Here is a 22,100-nt window from a genome sequence, read left to right as displayed (position 1 = left end):
ATTGGCGAGGAAAAATTTGAAAATTGTGTAGATAAAGGCTGGATTTGTCATTTCATTTTGAATGAAAAAACAGGCTAAAAATGGCATTCAATTATATACCTTTTTTTTGTTTCATGTAATTTAAGCATATCTAAAATATGCTTTTGTTTCGCTACTACTTAACACTATTGTAACTGTTTAAGAAATTGTTTGGATCAGTTTAAGAATAGCATGCTATTGCTCAATTATAAATGTATCCGAAATAGATGACTTAAATGAATAAATGGCTGCAAATGGGTGATAGCTATTTTTCCTTATTTGCTTTTATTTCATATAAAAATTAAAAGTCTCAATAGAACAAAAAAATCGTCAAATTAAAAAATCTACGGAGGGGGGGGGGGGGAGGAGATAAAGTCCAATCTTGTAGAATGGTATGCTAATCCTAATCCTGTTATGATATTTGAAGCAATAATTTTAATCAGTATATGTATTATGCGTTATAGTATATGACTAATAAATGATAATAAATAATATATTTTTCTCATTAATGTGTATTTCATTGTACTTAACTTATACAACTTTCAACTTAACGTTCACAAAAAACATCAAAAACGGCCTAAGTGAGCTATAGAAAATTACCTTTTTTAATAGCGTTACAAACTGACGGACGAACATAAAAAGTAAATTACAGAGGATCTTCACTACTAAAAAAGTAAAATTACGTCCAATTACGGAAATTTTATTTAAACGGAGCTGTCTGCTAAAAACTTAAATATTAAAATCCAAAGATCTAAACTTACAAATTAATAGGCTTAAATATTTCCAGGACCAATATTTAGCTTCCAAAAAATTCAAAATTATATTGGTTAAGTGGTTCGTTTTCTATTTAAACAAAAAAAATCTTATTAATTATGATTTGTCTATGTTCATATAATATGAAAAATACTTTGTCTATGTTTGTGTGCGCACTTGCCGCGTATTATTATGTTATTATGATATCATTGAGTCTAAATGTGACGTCATTTTCAATATTATTATTATTGTGAAATATGGCGCGTTCGCCGGTTATTCGGCGATTTGGCCCGTTATTTCTCGCCGTTCTTAACGGTTTAGCAGGTAATGCAATTATTAATATTAAGCAAATATTACTCGAAAGTTGTCATTTTGATTTTTTAGTTTTTATGTAAAAAAAATGGTTAAGAAATAATTGCAACGTTTTTTCTAGCTCAGCATGGGGTAATAATTTAATAGTATTTGAATTTATAACGGATACATTAATAAAACTCGTAATTTTTTATTGTTTTAAGGTTATATTTTGTTTCCGTACATTCAAATATATAGTACGAAAGTTCGTAATTTTCACTACAAGGATATTTTATTTCTACTCAATTAACAAGTTTATAAAAGTTTAGGTATCTAATAAAAATATTTAGTTCAAGTTGTACTCACAAAAGTTTTCTGTTTTGCATTATATAGCTAGCTGCTACTTAAAGCTGTAAGACTGATTAGGCTGCCTCTATGTGATATAAATATACACAGATTCGAATTTACAATGTCTCTCACAATTATGTATTTAAATGTCATGCACCCTAGCTGTTTGCGTCATAATGTACAAGCAGATACGCCTCTAGATACCTTTTAAATTTCAGTTTAAAAATAAATAATAATAAAATTGAGGGGGGGGGGGGGGGGCATCTTTTGGAAGGGCGGATATACCCTCCCTCAAAATAATTATAAACCACCCCTGGACCGATAAAAAGATAAAGGAGAACTATATCGGTTCAGCGGTCAGTGAGATCCTTTGCTTAGATAAGATAAGATAAGATTTATTTTCCTCAAAGGTACAACATATTTTATTAGATATATATTATAAATTATGTTACTATGCTTGATTTGTTTGATTCATCTGGTTTGTTGTGTTTGGTGCAGGTTAGATAATAATATACATAATAACAATTATTAAGTACCTATCATGGAATTGGCCGAACTTCATCTCCACCTAGTTACCAGGCCAGTTTAAATTGAATGGAGACAATATTTTACAATAAAAATTCCATGCAACATTGTACCAGATAGTTGGCATAACCCTTTAAGGGTTGTGGAGCCACTGGTGTACTTTGACGCTTGCCAAGCCGATACAATGTTATATGTGCAAATAAATAATAATCTTAACAATGAAACAATATCTTGCTGTGTATTTCAGACATCCTCCTACTATCAGTTGCAACTTCTCCAAGCGTGAATTCGGAACAATTAAGGAACCAAAACCTCCATAAGGAGTCGCTATTCCCGTTGAGATCCCTTTTCAGCTCCAAATAGACAGTTTCCTTTATATCAAATTATTTTCATTATAGAGTGGAGTTTTGTCCGGGTTTTAAGGACATCTCCACACCAATAATTACAGGATAACGGCAAATTTCGCGATAACACTTGGTCCAATCCAAAAAATCCAAAAAAAAACCAAAGAAAAGTCCAAAAAAGGACAAGAATACCCTAATAATAATCATATCGTGTACTTAAGTGAACAAGGTGTAATGGTTGGTTTCGATTCCTACGGAATCTGATTTTTATTTTTGAGAATGGATATAAAAAATCCTAAGAATAGGTCATATGCGATTCCTACGGAATCTGATTTTGGTATTTTGATAATGGGAGTGTGTCCCTAAATATGTATGGTTCGATTCCTCCGGAATCTGATTTTTGTGTTTTGAGAACTGGTCACAGCATGGCTGTGAATGGGGCAACAAAATGGGAGAGGAAGAGGGGGGGGGGGAGGGGGTTTTAAGGGAAGGCGAAAACGTATCATTAATCCATTGATTCCACCCCTTTTTGAAGGTAAAAGGGTGAAAGTGGGTCATGTTAAAAAAGACTGTGGCGTGCTATTGCGCGCGTAATTTGGTTATAGCTTTGCTTTAGTGAGGTTTAAATCTTACTATTGTTTAGACACGAAATGTTCGGAGAGGAAGAATACCAACAAATGTGGCAGCCGCTACGCAATAGATTGACAATAACATATGAACGACTTCTCAATATAGTTAATGGTGACAATGTCAGTGACGAAGTACGTCGTGAGGTAGCCCGTCTTCTATACCAACAGGGTTATTTAGAAACCGAGTTGGCCCTCACACTATACAACCCAAACAAGGACATGGAGTTTCATGAAGCTAAATTGGGTGAAATTGCTGAGCGGATAACTGCTCAAGAGGGGGCCTGTCTCCAGCTATAGTTCCAGAAGTTGGCCATTTCCGGTTTGAACCAGTTACGGTCAAGTTCTCTACGACTTTATATACAAGATATCCGCAAAAATATCCGCAAAAACACCCGCGGAAATGTCCACATGATGTTCACAAAAATCAACAAAAATCAACAATGAATCAACAGAAAAAAACTGCAAAAAGTTACTGATATGGCTATTGAAATATAAAATTGTTTTTGAAGAATAATACAGTTTAGTTTTATCCAAAAAAGTAAAAGTATTAAAATATCATAAATTATCATAAATTCATTGATTTGTTTAATAAATCCTAGATATCTTGCTATGAACTTTTATTTTTTATGAAGGATGTATAGAGTAATAGGATGTCTGTTAATATTTCGCTATGGATTAATTTTCATTAGCATAAAAAAAAGTGAAGTGAGAAACTGGTTAAAATAAGGGAGATGGGTCAGGGAATTCAACAGGTTAGGGGGAGGAGGGGGGGAAAAAACTAGAAGGGGAGTGGTGGGTGGTTTGTGCGCGGCCGTGACTTCCAGCTAGACAGACGGAGCGGCGCCTATCGTTTGGTATATACTGGGGGGGAGAAAAATAGGGGGAGGGGGGAAGAGTGGTTTTCCGGTAAAGCACGGCAGAATAAAGCAAAAGAATAAAGCAAAAGAGGGGGCGGGGGGGAGACAATTGGTTGTAAAGCATAGGGGGAATACGCGGGAAATCGGAAGTAGGGAAAGTTATTTATTAATTAATAAGTTAAATTAAGATTGAATAATGTATGGTATTAAGACACAAGGGGGGTATAAATATGGGGGTGGGTAGGGTCAAAGTTCAATTGTCTCAGAAATGTCAGATCAAGAAGAGGAAGTTGGACAAGGCCAAGGTGCTTTACCGGATGGGGCGCCGGAAGTTCCGGAGGAGGCTGGAGGAGAAGAAGATGTTCCCCTCCAAGACCAGGTGCAGGAGCTCATCGCCATGTTGAACTCAAGCGATGAAATCGATGATCCTGCACCCGTGCACGGCGTCCAGCAGCTGCTGAACCTCGCGGCAGTGCCTGATCTACTCCCATTTCCGGGGGTAGACAGGCGCTGTCTGGACCTCTGGTTTATGGTCAAGAGGAGGTTAATGGGCGTCGTGTACGAGGGCGACAGACTTATGTGGAGGAGATTCCGCCAAGATGCCATCGATGAGGAGATCCTCCGCATGATGTACTCCAACTATGGGTTAGTCGTGAGGCTAATTTCAGTAATGCCCACGTACGCCCGCTCCTTCCAGGCCAACATGGATTCCATCGCCACCATGGACCGCTTGGTCACCGTCCAGCAGGACCTTGTGGAGGAGCTCCTCCAACAGGAACCCGACGACGTCGATGACTCCAGCGACTACGACGAGTAGATGGCTATGCCCACTACATGAGCTTAACCAGTCCAGTCAGCGATAGTCATATATTAAACAAAATTTTCGATATCTAAATTTGAATAAATAAATATATTTTTGGTCAAAATTATGAAAAAACTTTGTTATTTTTTTATTAGATAAAATAGAGGTAGAGGTTGCGCGATTCGTTAGTTGCTTGATAAAAAATATATAATATAATAGAAGAAGTCAAAGTCAAAATATAAAATGTAAAATGAATAAAGTGGATAAGAAACAAACTATGCTAAAGCTACTCTATACATAGGTATGTATGTCGGTTCCTACGGAACCTACTCGTTGAGATTTGAGGTTAAAGAAATGCTGTTTTATTATTTTTTTGGTATAGAAATTAAGTGCTTACAAAAAGTCGAGGGCTAAAGATACGAATAGAAACTTAGTTAGAACAAAAAATTGTTAAATAGAGGAAGAGAAAAAATAAAGTATTTGCTTTTTTTTTAAGAAAGTAAGTAATAAGTAAGTAAAATATCTTTCTTGAGAATAATTTTATTATCAATCAGTTTAATTTCAAAAATAAAATATTTGCTTTTTTAAAATATTTGCTTTTTTAAAACTCAATCTTGTTTAGGTAATAAGTAAAACATTTTTTCTTAAAAATATTTTTATTATCAATTAGTTTAATTTCAAGTGGAAGGTTGTTGAATATAGTTGGGAAAGAGTTAAGAGGGGCGTGCAGGAGAAAGTTTCTATTGGTGCCCGGTTCGTAAGCAAAGTTGTTCCTGTTCCTAGTGCCATACGTATGTCTGTCTTGAACAAAATTCCAGGTGTTTTCGAAAATTTTGGGAAAATTGCCTAATTTATAGGCGTGCATAAATTTACAAACATTGAATTCAATTAACAGGTTAAATGGAAGTATGCCATTAGATTTAAAGAATTCAGCTGTGTGAGCTCTGCTAGGTAAATTTTCGATTATTCTAATGGCTTGCTTCTGCAACTTAATGATTGGTGCTAACAGATACATAGGACAGGCAGTGAACAGGAGACAACAATATTCGATATTCGACTTAATATAAGAAGAATAGAGTAGCTTTAAGTGTTTCTTGTCCAACAAATGACGCATTACTTTCATACTATAAATTATTTTAGAGACTTTGCTATAGACTTTTTCAAGATGATAAGAAAACTTCATTTTCTCGTCCAATTGAATTCCCAAGTGTTTGATACTACCCTCATTGGTACCGCTCACAAGATCCAACTTAGTGATTTTTGACTCATCATTTTCGTTATGATTATTCATGTTTACATAGACTTCAAAGTTGGTCTTAGCGGCGAGCTCAGCGGGGGTGAGTATCTCACGGGGGGAGGAAAAGACCATACATTTGGTCTTGCGGGGGTGAATAAGAAGTTTATTGGCATTGTACCATTGGGTCAGTCTGGGGACAAGCTCCTTTGCAAGGTTGATCAATTGTATAATATTCTGCTTTTCAATGAAGCCCACTGCGTCATCAGCAAAGAGATTGATTAGGATCTCTTCACTGCATGAAACAAGGTCATTGATAAAAATCAAAAAAAGAATTGGTCCCAGGACTGACCCCTGAAGTACGCCAATGATAATGAATTCAATTGTGGAGGAGAAAAGGCCCTTAAAATATACACGCTGTTTCCTATTTGCATAATAACTACGGAACCAATCAAGTGCAACCCCCCTTATCCCTGAATTCTCCAGTTTGCTAAAAAGGATGTCCCTATTTATCATGTCGAAACACTTCCTTATGTCCAAAAATATGGCCATACAGGAAGTGTCTCGACTGAGTGCTTGGGTGATCAATGTGCTTAAGTTCAATACATTGTGAAAGGTTGAGATTCCTTTCATGAAGCCAAACTGGCGGTTGCTAAAAAAAGACCGATCTTCCAAGAACTTAACCAGCGTTTCACAGACATATTTTTCAATGGGCTTGGAAAAGTTGTCAATGAGTGAAATTCCTCGATGATTATCTGCCTCGCTGAGTGAACCTGATTTGTGAAGGACAACTATTTTGGAAGTTTTCATTTTTTCAGGAAAAGTGCCATTTTGAAGTGATAAATTATAAACATGTGTTAAGGGAGTGGCAATGGTATCAGCACAGCGAGACAGAACATACATCGAGACATCATTTATGTCTGTGGAACGCTTAGGTTTAATACTACGAATGATATTAATAACCTTGAAGGGGTACAATGGCTCAAAGAAGAGGGAATCTTGACATGGGGGTGGTAAATATTCAAAGAAATTTTTGGGGGTGGAAGGAATTTCAGGCCTTAGGGAAGACCCAATCTGACTAAAATAACGATTAAATTCATTAGCTATTTCTTGGTCATTTTCAATTTTGTTTGGGCCTACTTGAAGGTATGTGCACTCAGGGGAAGATTTACTAAACCCAATGACTTCCTTTAGGGTTTTCCAGAGTTTTTTCCCATCCCCGTTTGCATCTCTTATTTGTTGTCTGTAATATTCAATCTTTGCTCTTCTCACTTGCCTATTGTAATTATTCCTATAGACATTGTAAATACTTTCATTTTCAATTGTTTTGTCTTTTAAAAAGTTGCTGTACAAAATATCTCTATGCAATCTACAACGCAATAAAAAGTCTGACATGAAAGGCTGCTGAGGCTGGGTACGTTTGTTTTTTCGTTTTTTTCTAACTGGACACTTTTCATTATAAAGTCTCAAAAAGGTTGAAATAAAGTTATCATAAGCAATGTTTGTGTTGTCTTGGTTTAAAACGTGATTCCAGTTAGTGTGGTAGAGTGCATAGTTTAAGGCATCAAAGTTTTCATCATTCAATTCTCTTTTTTCAAAGAAATCTGGAGGTTTGGGTTTATTTACTCTGTCTATTCGGAATGAATTAATAATTGGCAAGTGATCGGAGATTTTTGAAGTTAAGACAAAGGAAGACATTAGGTTTTGAATAAAGTTACCTACCCCGAATAAATCAAGAAGGGTTGCAGTGGTTCTAGTTACTCTAGTAGCTCTGGTAACGGTATTTATGATACCGTTAAAGGAAAAAGACTCAATAGTTCTCATGGAGTTGCTATTTATATTATTTATTTTGAAAAGATCAAAATTGAAATCTCCTACAATGAAGTATGGTATGCTTAAAGCTGCTATTCTATCAATCAGGTCCAAAAAAAGTTCAAAAAATTCTTCTATTTCAGCACTACTCTGATTGGGTGGCCGATAACAGTTTAGTAAGCAAAACTTTAGTCCATTGTGGGAAATTTTTAAGCAAATAGATTCAAGAATATTTTCTTTAAATGAAAATTTATCAAATAGTTTATCTACTTTATAATATTTGCTTACTAGAATACCCACCCCTCCCCCCCTACTTTTTGTGCGGAGTTTAACATGCCAATCGTAATTATTAATTCCATAGCAATCCATATTTACATCCTTATTCAGCCATAATTCTTGAAAACACAGAACATTTAAGTGGATATCATGTTGTCTAAAGAAGTCTACAGTGGAGACAATATCATTGTATTTAGAATGTAATGACTGACAATTAATACTAAAAATATTGAGAAGGTTTTCATTGAATGTTTTCAGTTTCTGTACGATACCTTGTTCACTTGAAAAAACGCAATTTATTCCGAATTCGTTCTCAAAATCGTTAAAGTAGTCGCCGTAAATCGGATTCATAAGATTTAGACCAATGTTATCGTTTAAGTTACCGTAATCCTGGTTAATCTGATCATTAGGGAGGTTTGTCATAGCAGAGCTGGTCCAGGAGCACCGCAGGAGGAATCGTCTTAACATCAAGTATGGACATCTGAAACACAGTAGATATTAGTGGACAAATAAAAATAGGTAATATACAATATATTATCGTTAAAGCGAAAAAAATTACCATATTTACTATGGTTATTCCGATAGCGTTTAGTTTATGTGTGTGTTGGGGGTGGCAACACATTTCAAGCTAGTTTAGTTCCCCCTACTCATTTTCATACAAGTTCCAAGTATTTTATATGCTAATCAGCAGAAAAATAAGAAAAATAGATTGAAATTAATATGCTATGTTGGCGTTCTAACAAGTTGGGTAATATTTAATATTAATATTATAATAATATAGAGTTTACGTGGATATAAACATTAAGTTTTTCGAAATAAATCACTTTGTAAATGAATTTAAAAATGATGATAATAATTTTGTTAAGTACCTTTTTTTCCGACGTATAAGATACTTAACCTCATGATGTGATTACCGCCTTTGTAGCTTTGCTTTGCTTAGCTTTGTTGGCGGTGTCTCTAGCTTTGGCCCTCGTGGCCACAGGATCAGAAGGTGCTGAGTCAACGACAGGGGCAACAGGTACAGAAGGTGCTGAGTCAACGACAGGGGCAACAGGTACGGAAGGTGCTGAGTCAACGACAGGTGTAGATGCGGCAGATGCGGCAGACGTGGCGGCAAGTGCGGCGGTGTGTGTGGCGGTAGGTACGGCAATAGATGCCGCAGGTACGGCGACAGACACGGCGGCAAGTGCGGCAGACGTGGCGGCAGATGCGGCGGCGGTCACGGCGGCAGGTGCGGCGGTGAGCGCGGCGGCAGGTGCGGCAGTGAAATCAGCTGTAGCGGCGGCTGCGGATGCGACGGCGGCAGGTACTGACTGTGTGGGCTGTGCGGCTGGTGCAACGGCTGTATGTGCGGCGGTTGCGACGGTTGCGGCAGAGTCTATGGGAGGGAACACAGCTAGGTCCCCAAGAGCTGGGGCAGGGGCAGACGTTAAATTATGTTGAATCGTGCTGGAAGGGTGGGCTGTGATCGTACTAAACTGTCTTGGGAAGTCATCCTCTGTTAAGTCAGCCTGATTAGAGAAGAATGTTTTCCTTTCCTCAGGCGCTAGCTTGTTGAAACAAAGGATAGGCGGTGCCTCTGACAGAAAAAAATCCTCGCTTCCAGGTATGGGTTGGGCCATTTCCTTCAGGTCTTTGCCAAACGGGTTAAGGCAGCGTATCCAGCGGCTGCCGTTCTTGAGCTGAAATTGGACATGTTGGCCAGCGACTTTGGCCCTCGAAATCTGGTTTGTGGCATACACAAAGGTCATGGTCTTCCTGTTGAGGTCGGACATATCTTGCTTCGCCTGGACTAACCTATTGGGGAAGAACGGGACCGGTGACGCGTTGTTCCTGGGATTGAACCTCTTGATCTCGGCGTTGTAACGGTCAAGCACAGCCTTCTTATTGTTCATCCACGCGTCGAGGTAGGATCTAGACATAAAACGAAAAATAAAAACGGGGATCTGGCCCTTTGTATATGGGAGCATATGGGCACGCTCGACGATATCACAAAAATGTGAGGGAATATATTCTAATTCTCCACGTTTAAGAGCGGCTTCAAGGGTGGGCCTTATAATGTTTCTAAATATGATAAACTCTGTAATATTTTCACGGCTCCACGGCTGCTGAAAATTCACTATTCTACAACTCCAATCGCGGCACCTTTGCTCTCTTATCGAGTTTTGTAGAAGTTGAAATTTGACGAAATTTTCTCTCGACGATTCAATAGAGTTTAAATAGTCTTTTTGTTGTGTAATCGTGGTCCTAATCGCTTTTTGTTCACTTGCAACAGATTTAGCATCTACGAAATTTTCTATACCTTCGATAGATTGAATTTTAACATTTAAATCTGAGACTCTCAATTTAATATCGTTTATTTCGGTTTTATGACTGGCAAAAGTACTATGAATAAGCTCATCCCTTACCTTAGCTATATTCGCATCGTATTCTTTAAACTTAACATCCAAAGCAGCGTCCAAATTTGTTTTAAACTTTGACCAATATTCTGGGTTGTCACACGTACTACAGGCCATGATGAAGTGAAGATGGCGGAACCGAGGGTGCTGAGTGAGTGTGGGTCAGCTGACCAATGGTGGGACGCGAAAAAATGTTAGCCAATGGGAGAGCTTATTTGTCGGGAGTACTTTGCGCCGGTAAAAATGTTGCCAGACCGATAAATTATCATAAAATTATCAAAAAAAAATTTGAGAGTGTTTTCACCAAAAATTGTTCATTAAGTTAAAGCGATTAGGTTACACATAAGTTAAAAAAAAACTTTTAATTCATTAATGTTTTATTTTCACTTTTTTTGTGTTAACAATTGACCGATACGTTAACACATACACATTGCCAGGCCTAAATACGAGGTGCCCTCTGGCTACAGTGTCTTCCCTTTCCTCCAACTGCGGAGTGACCACGGGCAGTGGGGAGAGGGGAACTAGTTGAGAGAGAGGGGGAAGGTAGAACTGAGCTTAACACATGGGGTAGGGCGGGGGAGAGCTTGCTAAATGCGTGTGCTCAGCCCGACTCTCTGAACTTACAGACAAAAACTTAACATTTATATAATAGGAAAATATTCATAGTCAATCTGTATTCGATTTATCATGCAATTTATAAGTAAATTATAATTGACAATATCTAGGTATATATATCTAAACCAAACATTTTATTTAAATTGGTCAGTTTCGTTGATAGTTTGTTAATTCGTTTAACAGGGGTGTTAAATTAACTGCATTTACTATGTAAAACAAATAAATATAATCTGAGAAAAAATACCGACCTAATTAATAACTGTACCATTGTTTAATTTCATGTGTTTTTTTTATTTTCTGTAGAAGTTTGAAAGTTTTAGGTAGTACTAGAAATAACTCTTCTTGAAAAGCACAAAATACAACTGGAATATATATTAAATATATATCATAGTAAAAATTCTAAAAGCTACTTTGTTTAATAGATAAAGTAAATTTGATAGGTATTTTTAATAGATAACCCAAACTTAAAATGTCTTTTTGATGTTTTGAAACTGAAAAACGTAGTTCATTTTGACTCACCCTTAATACGTAAAACGAATAATTTTAATTGATTAATTCTAGTTATTGACGGAGCAAGATTAAATGTGCCACGAGTTCTTCTGCCATTCAGTGAAACACATCCAGAATTTCTATTATCAGGTCAGAAACTTATCTTTCTTGTATAAAAGTAAGAGGGTGTCTATTGTCTATATGAGTGTCTGTCTGTCTGGGCAATTCAGTGAAACACACCCTGAGTTTCTATTATCATGTCAGTCACTTAGATATCTTCTTTATATAAAAGTAACAGGATGTTTGTCTGTTTGTGTGTCTGTCTATCTCTACCATTCTGTGAAACACATCCAGAATTTCTATTATCAGGTCAGTCACATATCTTCTTTATATAAAAGTAACAGGATGTCTGTTTGTGCGAAACTCATCCAGAATTTCTATTATTAGTCAGTCATATAACAAATCTCCATAATTATCTTACTGATAGAGTTCTCCATTTTATGGAAGCTTCAGCGCATAGCTACCTCTCAGTGGAGTTACTTTTGGGCTGTTTTATTTCCAAGTTTTCATTGCAGCCCTCGAAAACCGTTACTTCCCGTTGATATTTATAAAAAAAAAATTATGGATGAAATCATATCTTCCATGGTTTTTTTTGGAAGTTCCATACTATGCCAAATTAAAGTAACTTCCAAGCCAAATCCCTGTGCTTTACTTGTAACATAATTGGGCTTAGTTTCTTTTTGGTTTTAATAAGTGACATTTCTTACACTAGGGCGCTTATTTTCTGTTTAAGAGGGGGGGGGGGGGTGTAAGTGTAAAAAAGTAAAAATCGGGGGCTTCGAACCATGGAACATAGCGCCTCCATTTTTTTTTTGCAGGTGTTCGATTTTCTAAAATGTATAATATTAACCCATAATTTATTTATACCTAGCTGATTCTGGTTGCTATGTATGGAGCACTACAAGACCAGATATTCTCAATATTCAACAACAAAACATACAAGCAAGTGGAGATTCATGCAGTCAAGGCGTTGTAAGTATTTTATACCTATAGGGTTGGAAATCCGCCCAATTTTTGGACTGGATTCATTTTTTTTTTTTTTAAGCAGATTAATCCGTGGATTGCGGATTCTTGTTTTTTTTTGGCGGATGCGGATTTTCGTATTGTGGATTGCAGATTCTATCAATATTCTTAAAGGTCCTTTTATAAAAAGAATTCTCGCCCCTGCATCTTTAGAGCTTTTGTTCGGTGTTAGATGCTTAGATTGCCGGAATCTTAAGGAATAAGATTGAGATAAAATGGTGTTCACTCCCAATTGATAAAATTTAATTACCTATAGATTAAAATTATTGAATTTTTTTTTTGAGTAAAATCCGGTACCAATACCATTGTAATTTAACATCCAATTTAACAAATTTCAACAAATATTAATTTTAGAGTATCAGTGCTGTAGGTCCTGTTGGTGGAAAAGTGAGCGCTGGTCTACTAGCAGAAGATAAATCTACGGGTATGTTTTTAATATTTTTTTATTAAAGGTACTTTTTACAAGCGATATTTAGGCGATTTTGGGATTTAAAATTGTATGCTAACCTAACTTTTAACCTTAAACCTACATTTACTAATTAGGTAATTTTATTTTTTAAACGTAATACCTACGAGATGAATTATTAAATTAAATCCAGAGGCAAAGACGTCCAACCTACTTTTTGGTGAGGGAGTAATTTGAGTTTTATGTGAGAATATAGCACAAAAATAATTTTTATTTAGTTGAAAGATCCAAATTTAAGTGTACCTATTTAATTTAAAAAAAATACATGTTATGTAGAAACTAAATATTTCGAACCATTGCATTGGGGGTTGGGGGGATGGGGGTAGGTGTTACCCTCTTTTCCCCCTCCCTTAGGAGTCCTTGATAGTAGTGACTTTCAAGCTCCCAAAGATTAGACTATGATTATTTAAGTTGTTGCATGTATTTTGTCTATTGACTAAAATGTTTATGATTAATCCATTATATACATTATTGATTCTTTGATCTATAAGCAAGAAATATCAGGTTTATCTATAATTTTTTACACTAAATTAGTTACCAAGAGCAAATTTTTGGTTTCTGTTTATTTTGTTTTAAGAAGTAAATTGATTAAAGAGTTTTAACTAAATACTATCAGGGATCTTAAGGGATAAGATAAATAGATATACAGCACTAATGATCATAAACTTTTATAACCCCATCTGTAGAATAAATTGGTTGGAAAGTTTGTACACTGCTACTTAATGAACCAACCAATCAGATTTGTTATAAGTACAAACAGTTATGAAGCCAACGAATGAGAGAGCCTGTCACCAAACTTTGGGTACCAGTGTAATTTACAGTTCAATGTCCCCTCCCTTCCTCCCTCAATATTTTGTACTTTTCTAATTTTGAACATTTGTATCTTATTTCTTTTCTTTTTATTAGGTTTAACTCTGAGAGCTGATGTTGTAGTTGATAAGATACATTCTCTAAAGGTGAATATTTAAGAATGCTTAATTTTTTTAACAGAATTTAATAGAATTTTTTTGTTAGTCTGGTAAGATCTCGCAGACCACTGAACCATTTGAGCTTTTCCTTTTAGGGAAACTTTACATAAACCTTAGGATGGTTTCATTCTCCTAATAAAATAATAATAAAGAGTTCAAAGATGCTAGGGGCGCAACCTTTATTCCTATAATATAAAATAGCATGTTTTTGTTTGTTTGTCCGTTAAGATCTCCCCAACGAATGCACAAACAGTTAATTTATTTAGGCTTTCTATATGTTATTTCAAGGGTTTCGGATCCGCATTGATTTTTTGCGGATCCGGATCCTCCAAATTTGGTCAGTGCGGATCCGGATCCGGATCCTTGGCAATAAAAATAAAATCACCAAACTTTTCAAAAAATATTTATTCTTTAATTCGAAGTCAAAAATACTTTTAATTTTTAAGTCTGACCCTAAACCTTAAAGATTGGCTCTCATCAAGAGAATGTCTGAGATTTTATATAAATTAGGTAGATTTTTCCATTTTTTCCGCATTTTTTTGAGTCCAAGGATCCGGATCCTGATCCGCATTTTTTTGCGGATCCGGATCCTTGGACTCGAAAATATGCGGATCCGGATCCGAAACCCTGGTTATTTCTATTTTAGCTACATTGCTCTTAATTAAATCAAAGTATTAATCTTGAAATATCCAAGACTTAAAATAGGTTTTTGCGTTGCGGTCTAGTCCTACTGTTGGGATCATAATACTTTTTAAGTTTAAGTTTTAATCCTTTTTTGTAAAGTAATGTGATAGAGAATCCCTAAAGTATGAGGCCTTTCTATGTACGTAGATAAAGAAAAATTTTATTTCAGATTGTTACAAAAACTCATGAACTTTACAGAGAAGAAACCCCTGAAAAGTTTGAAGTCAGAGCTTATGATGAACAAGGTATGAATGTAATTTTTTTTAAAGCATTTGATTTAATTTTCTCTTATCTTTCGGTGAAGAAAACGTTTATTTGAAATAATTAAGATCATAATGATTGATATAAAAAATTTTCCTAAAAGATGAAAATTTCAACTTCCATATAAGCGGATATCAACATCAAATAAATAATAATACAAATGGACAAATTCATAAAAATAAGAGTATCGAGCTTTAAATAACAGAATACACTTTTCATGTTATATGAAAAAATGAACAAACAACGTACTGGCTTAAGGGGATTAAGCTACCCACCAAGACTGGTTAGATTTTTATTGAATATTATACAGAATAGCAATTCGAGAATTTGCTTTAAACATCAAGATTTTTTTTTATTCTTTGTACTCTGTTCATTTTAAATTATTAAGGGGGGGTTTTAATGCAACTATCTCGTAATCTATAATACAAAGTAGAACGATGTCTGTCCGTCTGTCTGTCCGTCTGAAGCTTAAGATCTCAGTAACCGCTGAACCGATTGGGCTCTACTTTTCAGGGATTATACCTACTGGTCCTGTGATGGTTTTAAGCTATTTTCCTGGGAGGTTGGACACCCCCAACCCCCCAAAAAACTAAAAAAACCACCCCACCCCAAAAATTTTTTTTTTCTTTTTAAAACTAAAATTAAAATAGTGGGGTCGACTAACCCCCCCCCCCCCCCCCCCCCAACAAAAAAAAATTTCCCCCCCCCCATTTTTTTTTTTTATTTTTCTTTCAAATCTAAAATACGAAATATTGGTTTGATTAAACCTCTTGGGGCAAAGCCCCTAGAGGCTAGGGGCGAAGCCGCTAGTCAATATATAAATGGCACTTAACCCATTAGTGCCGAACCGGGTTTTAAAACCCGGTGCCAGAAAATGGAAAAAAAACCGGTTTCCGGCTTCATAATTGCATCATTCTCAGTATGAATCCCCCCTCTACTACCCTGGCTTTCATTTCCCCCTGGAGCAGGCAGTTTAGCTTACTTCCGTTTGCTGGTATAGATCAACAAAGTTTGAAAATCATGACAATTCAAAATACCCCATCTAACTTTTTTGTTTTTATAGTAAAGTCGCTGATTTTTTTCGTGAAATCTAATGTTTATTGACAAGTACATCTATTTGTGAATTCGTTTTATTTAAATTATTATTTCTTATATGATTTTTTTATCGTTTTTTTACGCCCTATATAGGCCCGGTTCGGCATTTCCATTTTGAGTCTGAAATTTTTATTACCCGGTTTCACTAATAGATCTTTTTTGACAACAACAACAAAACAGGGTTTTTTTACCCGAAATCGCCGGCTAAACACGAAATTTGAAATAAATCGCTTCGTATTATACTTGTAGCTCTTTAGATTACATGAGGTTGTGTAGTTTTCAATTACGGATCGTATCAAAGTTCTAAAAAGTGTTCATCTCACTTTTGGCGTTCAAAAATTACATTTTTCGATTTTTGGTCAAAATAACCGGGTTTATACAGGTCAACCGGGTTTTAAAACTGGGGGAAAGCACCAAAAACGGGTGTTAATGCCTGGTTGGTATTTATGGCCAAGCCGAACCGGGTTTTTTTGCAACTTTCCTGTGCACGCCACTAGAGCAAAACAAAAAAATACGAATTCCGTTTTGACCATTATAAAGCTTCCCTGAAACTTACAGCTCGATCGGCCCATAAAAGTGGCGCTCGGCACTAATGGGTTAAAATTCGAATTTCGATCTAAAAATTTGCATGAGTAATCCTTGGTAGGTCTATTTTCCCTAAATGAACAAAAAGTTGAAAAAGAAAAGGCTAACGGCTCAGCCGTTTAGCCGTTTTTTGTGTGACTATTTTAGGGCAAATCTGTCATAAATTACATAGGAATCAACTATTTGAAACATATTTTTGCTTTAAATCATGTGAAATGATACAAAAACCATTTTTTTTAGATTTCTATTACCAGCAACTACCAGAGCAACGTTTTGGAGCAGCAAAGAGTAGGTTTCGTGATGGATTTGCCTCGAAAAAGCCATAAAATGGCTAAACGGCTGAGTCGCCAGCCGTAGCCGTTACTTTTGTTCGATTTAGGGAAAATAGACTTACCAAGGATTACTCATGCAAAATTTCAGATATAAATTTGAATTCTAAGTGCCATTTATTCATTGATTACGAGATGGTTGCATTAAAAACTCCGCCTTACATAATCAATGATTTACGTCTTATTCGCAAGTATTAAAAAATTATGCTTTATCTGATAATTTTTATTGCATCAATGTGTTTTTAGGAAACGAATTTTCCACGGTGGAGGGAATGGTGTTCAAATGGAATATTGAACCAACAAGAACAGGAACTGAAATTCTCAGGTATTTTGCTGGCCATCATTAGTCTCATGGAAGCTCCTCATTATTACCTCACACTCGACTAGTAAGGCAGGTGTACCAGATTAGGTCACCGTAATGAATAATGCTCTCCTCAGATGAGCTTGGGATCAGGGTTGTGCTGATATTTTATTCGTGACTACTGAGTATCCAAATAAAAAATCTCCGGTATTATCCTCTTAGAACATTTTTTTTCAATTTTGAAAATTTGAGTAGAGTGCTACCACTGAGCTACGAAGACCCCATGTGTGTTTGTCTAATGGAAATTGGTATAACTTCGATTTTCAATTTCTTTGGCTTGCAAATTTTAGAATACCTAGGTACTTATTTATCGAAACATATTATAGACAGTTTTCAAAACTTATCTTGCTTTTACTTTTAGATTTATGCCATGGGCCGAGTCCCCGTACAACACTGAGCCATTCCTGGAGAAGATTGAGATGGAGGGAAAACAGGGCAACAAGGTGCTGCTGGAAGGTGTCAAAACCGGTTCCGCCAAGGTTACCGTCAGGTATTGTATATAATATTTTATAACCAGGTTCGAATGACCATCCGTGCGAGATGACATAAGACGTAAGATTGACTTCTCCTTTCTTTACTGATAGTAGATTTTTCGGGTAAAGTCCCTTTCGTGACAACGCCGCCTCTAAAGGGGCGTTTTTTCGTATTTTCACAGTAGCTTTTCTCTTATTTGTGGCCCCTGCGAGGGGCTCTAACACTACAGGGCCAATTATCTAACCTTGCGAGACAAGGGGGGGGGGGGAGTTTGTACAGTTATAGGAAATGAAATTCAGTATAAAAGTTTGGGAGGGCCGTGTGGGCTTGTTTTTGTAGTTATCAACCTAATTCTTTTTGTAGGCTCTCTTATATGACTGGATGTACACATAAAACTTTGAAAATTGAATTTCGGCACTTTCCTTCTTGGGGCTTGTGGAGCACAAAAACCCCCCAAACTCTAAAAATATGAGTTCTGAGCTTATTTTTAAAGATATCAACCTGATTTTTTAAAAATGATACTCTTTTAACATAACTAAATCAACGAACCATTACAGATTTCATTTTGGGACTTTCCTTCTTGGGGCTTGTGGAGCACAAAAACCCCCCAAACACTAAAAATATGAGTTCTGAGCTTATTTTAAAAGATATCAACCTGATTTTTTTAAATAATACTTTTTTAACATAACGGAATCAACGAACCATTACAAATTTCATTTGGGACTTTCCTTCTTGGGGCTTGTGGAGCAAAAGACCCCCAAAACACTAAAAATAAGAGTTCTAAGCTTATTTTTAAAGATATCAACCTGATTTTTTCAATAATACTTTTTTAACATAACCGAATCAACAAACCATTACAGATTTCATTTTGGGACTTTCCTTCTAGGGGCTTGTGGAGCAAAAGACCCCAAAACCACTAAAAAAATGAGTTCTTAGCTTATTTTAAAGATGTCAACCTGATTTTTCTTAACATACCTGAATTAAGGAGCCATTACAGATTTCATTTTGGACTTTCTTTTTAGGGTCTAGTGGAGCAAAAGACCCCCAAAAACACTAAAAATATGAGTTCTAAGCTTATTTTTAAAGATATCAACCTGATTTTTTTTAAAATAATACTTTTTTAACATAACCAAATCAATGAACCATTACAGATTTCATTTTGGGACTTTCCTTCTTGTGATTTGTGGAGCAAAAGACCCCCAAAAACACTAAAAGTATGAGTTCTGAGCTTATTTTTAAATATATCAACCTGATTTTTTTTAAATAATACTTTTTTAACATAATACTTTTTTGGGGTCTTTTGCCCCACTAGCTTCTAGAAGGATAGTCCCTAAATGAAATCTGTAAAAGTTACCAAGTTCGGTTATGTTAAAAAAGTGTTCTTTAAAAAAATCAGGTTGATATCTTTAAAAATAAGGTCAGAACTAATATTTTTAGTGTTTTGTAGTTCTTTTGCTCCACAAGCCCCTAAAAGGAAAGTCCCAATATTTTTAGTGTTTTGGGGGTCTTTTGCTCAAGTAGACCCAAGAAGGAAAGTCCGAAAATGAAATCTGTTTGGTTATATTAAAGAGATATTATTTTTAAAAAATCAGGTTGATGTCTTTAAAAATAAGCTCAGAACTAATATTTTTAGTGTTTTGTGGTTCTTTTGCTCCAAAAGCCCCTAGAAGGAAAGTCCCAAAATGAAATCTGTAATGGTTCCCTAGTTTGGTTATGTTCAAAAAGTTTCTTTAAAAAAATCAGGTTGATATCTTTAAAAATAAGCTCAGAACTCATATTTTTAGTGTTTTGGGGGGTCTTTTGCTCCACAAGCCCTTAGAAGGAAAGTCCTAAAATTAAATCTGTAATGGTTCCTTAGTTCGGCTATGTTAAAAAAGTTTCCATAAAAAAATCAGGTTGATATCTTTAAAAATAAGATCAGAACTCATATTTTTAGTGTTTTTGGGGGTCTTTTGCTCCACAAGCCCCTAGAAGGAAATTCCCAAATGAAATCTGTAATGGTTCGTTGATTCAGTTATGTTCAAAAAGTATTATTTAAAAAAAAAAATCAGGTTGGTATCTTTAAAATAAGCTCAGAACTCATATTTTTAGTGTTTTTGGGGGTCTTTTGCTCCACAAGCTCCTAGAAGGAAAGTCCCAAAATGAAATCTGTAATGGTTCGTTGATTCAGTTATGTTAAAAAAGTATTATTTTAAAAAAATCAGGTTGATATCGTTAAAAATAAGCTCAGAACGCATATTTTTAGTTTTTGGGGGTCTTTTGCTCCACAAGCCTCTAGAAGGAAAGTCCCAAAATGAAATCTGTAATGGTTCGTTAATTCAGTTATGTTAAAAAAGTATTATTTAAAAAAAAATCAGGTTGATATCTTTCAAAATAAGCTCAGAACTCATATTTTTAGCGTTTGGGGGGTTTTTGTGCTCCACAAGCCCCAAGAAGGAAAGTGCTGAAATTCAATTTTCAAAGTTTTATGTGTACATCCAGTCATATCAGAGAGCCTACAAAAAGAATTAGGTTGATAACTATAAAAACAAGCACACACGGCCCTCCCAAACTTTTATACTGAATTTCATTTCCTATAACTGTACAAACTTCCCCCCCCCCCCCTTACTTAACCTAAAATAACATCAATCAAAAGCTACTGTGAAAATACGAAAAAACTCCCCTTGATGTACATTTTTGAATAATAATTCAATTGATCGAAATTAAATAGGTAAGCTGTGTGTCTCATGAAAACTCAGTTCTTTTCTCTTTAAAAAAAACATTCATAGCTTGTTTATTGCATTTCTTGTGAATATAATCGTACTTTCGCCATACTTACCTATGAAAGTATTATATTTTAGCATTTCTATTGACTAAATAACCTTCAATATAAAGGAGGAACCATGCTAGTTTTGCAGTCTAATTTTGGTAATTTAATACAAAATTTACGTTTGACTGTTTCGAACCAAAACTCAAGCAATTTCATAAGGTTTAATCTTATAACCTATAGATTAAGTAAAAACTTACATTTCAACCAAAACTCAAATAATTTCATAAGGTTTAATCTTATTACCAATACCTATAGATTAAGTAAAAACTTACATTTCAACCAAAAATCAAATAATTTCATAAGGTTTAATCTTATTACCAATACCTATAGATTAAGTAAAAACTTACATTTTGACAAAGATCATTAATCATCATATATAAGCTTAAAATATTACTTAGTGTCAGGGGTGTATATTCTGCAAATTTGACCCTGCTAAAGGGAGGGGGGGGGGGAGGGGGTAAAAAAATATGCGGTTTGGGGAAAAAAATGTAAAAATTAAGATAAAAACTTAACACTGAAAACATTTTTTCCATGTTTTCCCCTCCTTGATGAAAAAAATTTAAAAGAATATGTGGGAGGGGGGATAATATGAATAAAATAAAGAGTTCTGAAAATATTTTTACATTTTTTCCCCTTCATTATTCATTAAAATAGAATAACTTATCCTTCTACTTTCAAGTGCTCTAATATTTAACATTATTGTATATTTTATCAGGGATCTAAAGGGATAAGACAATGGCCAGTCAATTGATGTGAAGCCCCAATGTTATTGTTGATGTACAAAATTACACATTTATATTACAATTAGTGGTTAAAACGTTTGGACACTCAACTTAATGAACCATCCAATCAAAATTTAATAAAAATCTCTAAAGTTGTCGAGCCATCGAATAAGAAATTATTATTATAACACTTTGGGGACTAGTGTAATAAACAGCCGAATGTTCCCTCTCTCCCTGGTATTTTATACATTTTGATTTAATATTTACAGTACAATTTAATTGCTTCTTAAATCTTAATCTAACAAGGATGACAACATCCATAAAAGCGAAGCACTGAAACGGTAGGACAAACGGACATTAACACTTGTATAGTGTCAGAACTGAATAATCATAATATAAATGTATAAGAGTCAAAGCAAAATTGTAAGTAAATTTGTTGAAAAACTGCTTGTTTCAGGATAATGTTTATGGACATAATTACATTTTTAGGACTTGATTATAGAGTTGCTTCGCTTATTACATTATACTTTGTTGTCCCAGGAATCAATATACCAAAAATCAGATCAATCGGATGATTAGATCACATATAAATTTGTTGTTAAAAAAGTAAAAAAATCAACATGTTTAAAATGGACGTACGGACATTTTGGTGATGATTATAGAGTTGCTACGTTTTATAAATCGTACCTAACTATTAAAGGAATCACCATGCAAAATTTGAAATCGAAAGGGCAATTCTAACATGCCTAAATTAACGAAAAAAGCTATCCGTTACGGACGTACGGACGGACCGACCCTAATTATAGAAAAGCTTCGCTTTTAATAAAATATACAGTACATTATTTTATATAACTTAAAAATTATCATGTTC

General features: G+C 35.1%; 2 protein-coding genes across 3 annotated transcripts in view; one reads left to right on the top strand and one right to left on the bottom strand.

The window, feature by feature from the left end:
- Positions 1-968: 968 nt before the first annotated feature.
- Positions 969-22,100, top strand: part of LOC145324970 (nuclear pore membrane glycoprotein 210-like) — a 56,116-nt gene continuing 34,984 nt past the window's right edge. For both annotated transcript variants that reach the window (XM_080167744.1, XM_080167743.1), the window contains exons 1-8: positions 969-1,095; positions 11,465-11,542; positions 12,324-12,424; positions 12,830-12,899; positions 13,848-13,897; positions 14,763-14,838; positions 17,110-17,188; positions 17,586-17,714. In XM_080167744.1, the coding sequence (XP_080023870.1) occupies positions 1,029-1,095; positions 11,465-11,542; positions 12,324-12,424; positions 12,830-12,899; positions 13,848-13,897; positions 14,763-14,838; positions 17,110-17,188; positions 17,586-17,714 (650 nt within the window). In that variant the 5' untranslated portion in view covers positions 969-1,028. The remainder of the gene's footprint in view (positions 1,096-11,464; positions 11,543-12,323; positions 12,425-12,829; positions 12,900-13,847; positions 13,898-14,762; positions 14,839-17,109; positions 17,189-17,585; positions 17,715-22,100) is intronic.
- On the bottom strand, positions 7,933-10,678 carry LOC145324959 (uncharacterized). Its single transcript, XM_080167724.1, has 2 exons — positions 10,298-10,678; positions 7,933-9,803 (listed from the first exon to the last, which is right to left on the bottom strand). Exon 2 carries the CDS (start codon positions 9,782-9,784, stop codon positions 8,789-8,791), a length of 996 nt encoding a protein of 331 aa, XP_080023850.1. The 5' UTR covers positions 9,785-9,803; positions 10,298-10,678; the 3' UTR covers positions 7,933-8,788.

Source organism: Acartia tonsa, chromosome 7, assembly GCF_053477335.1.
Source record: "Acartia tonsa isolate MP-2025a chromosome 7, ASM5347733v1, whole genome shotgun sequence".
Taxonomy (NCBI): Eukaryota; Metazoa; Arthropoda; class Copepoda; order Calanoida; family Acartiidae; genus Acartia; species Acartia tonsa.
Note: the sequence above shows the minus strand (reverse complement) of the source record. Positions and strands in the feature narration are given on the sequence as shown.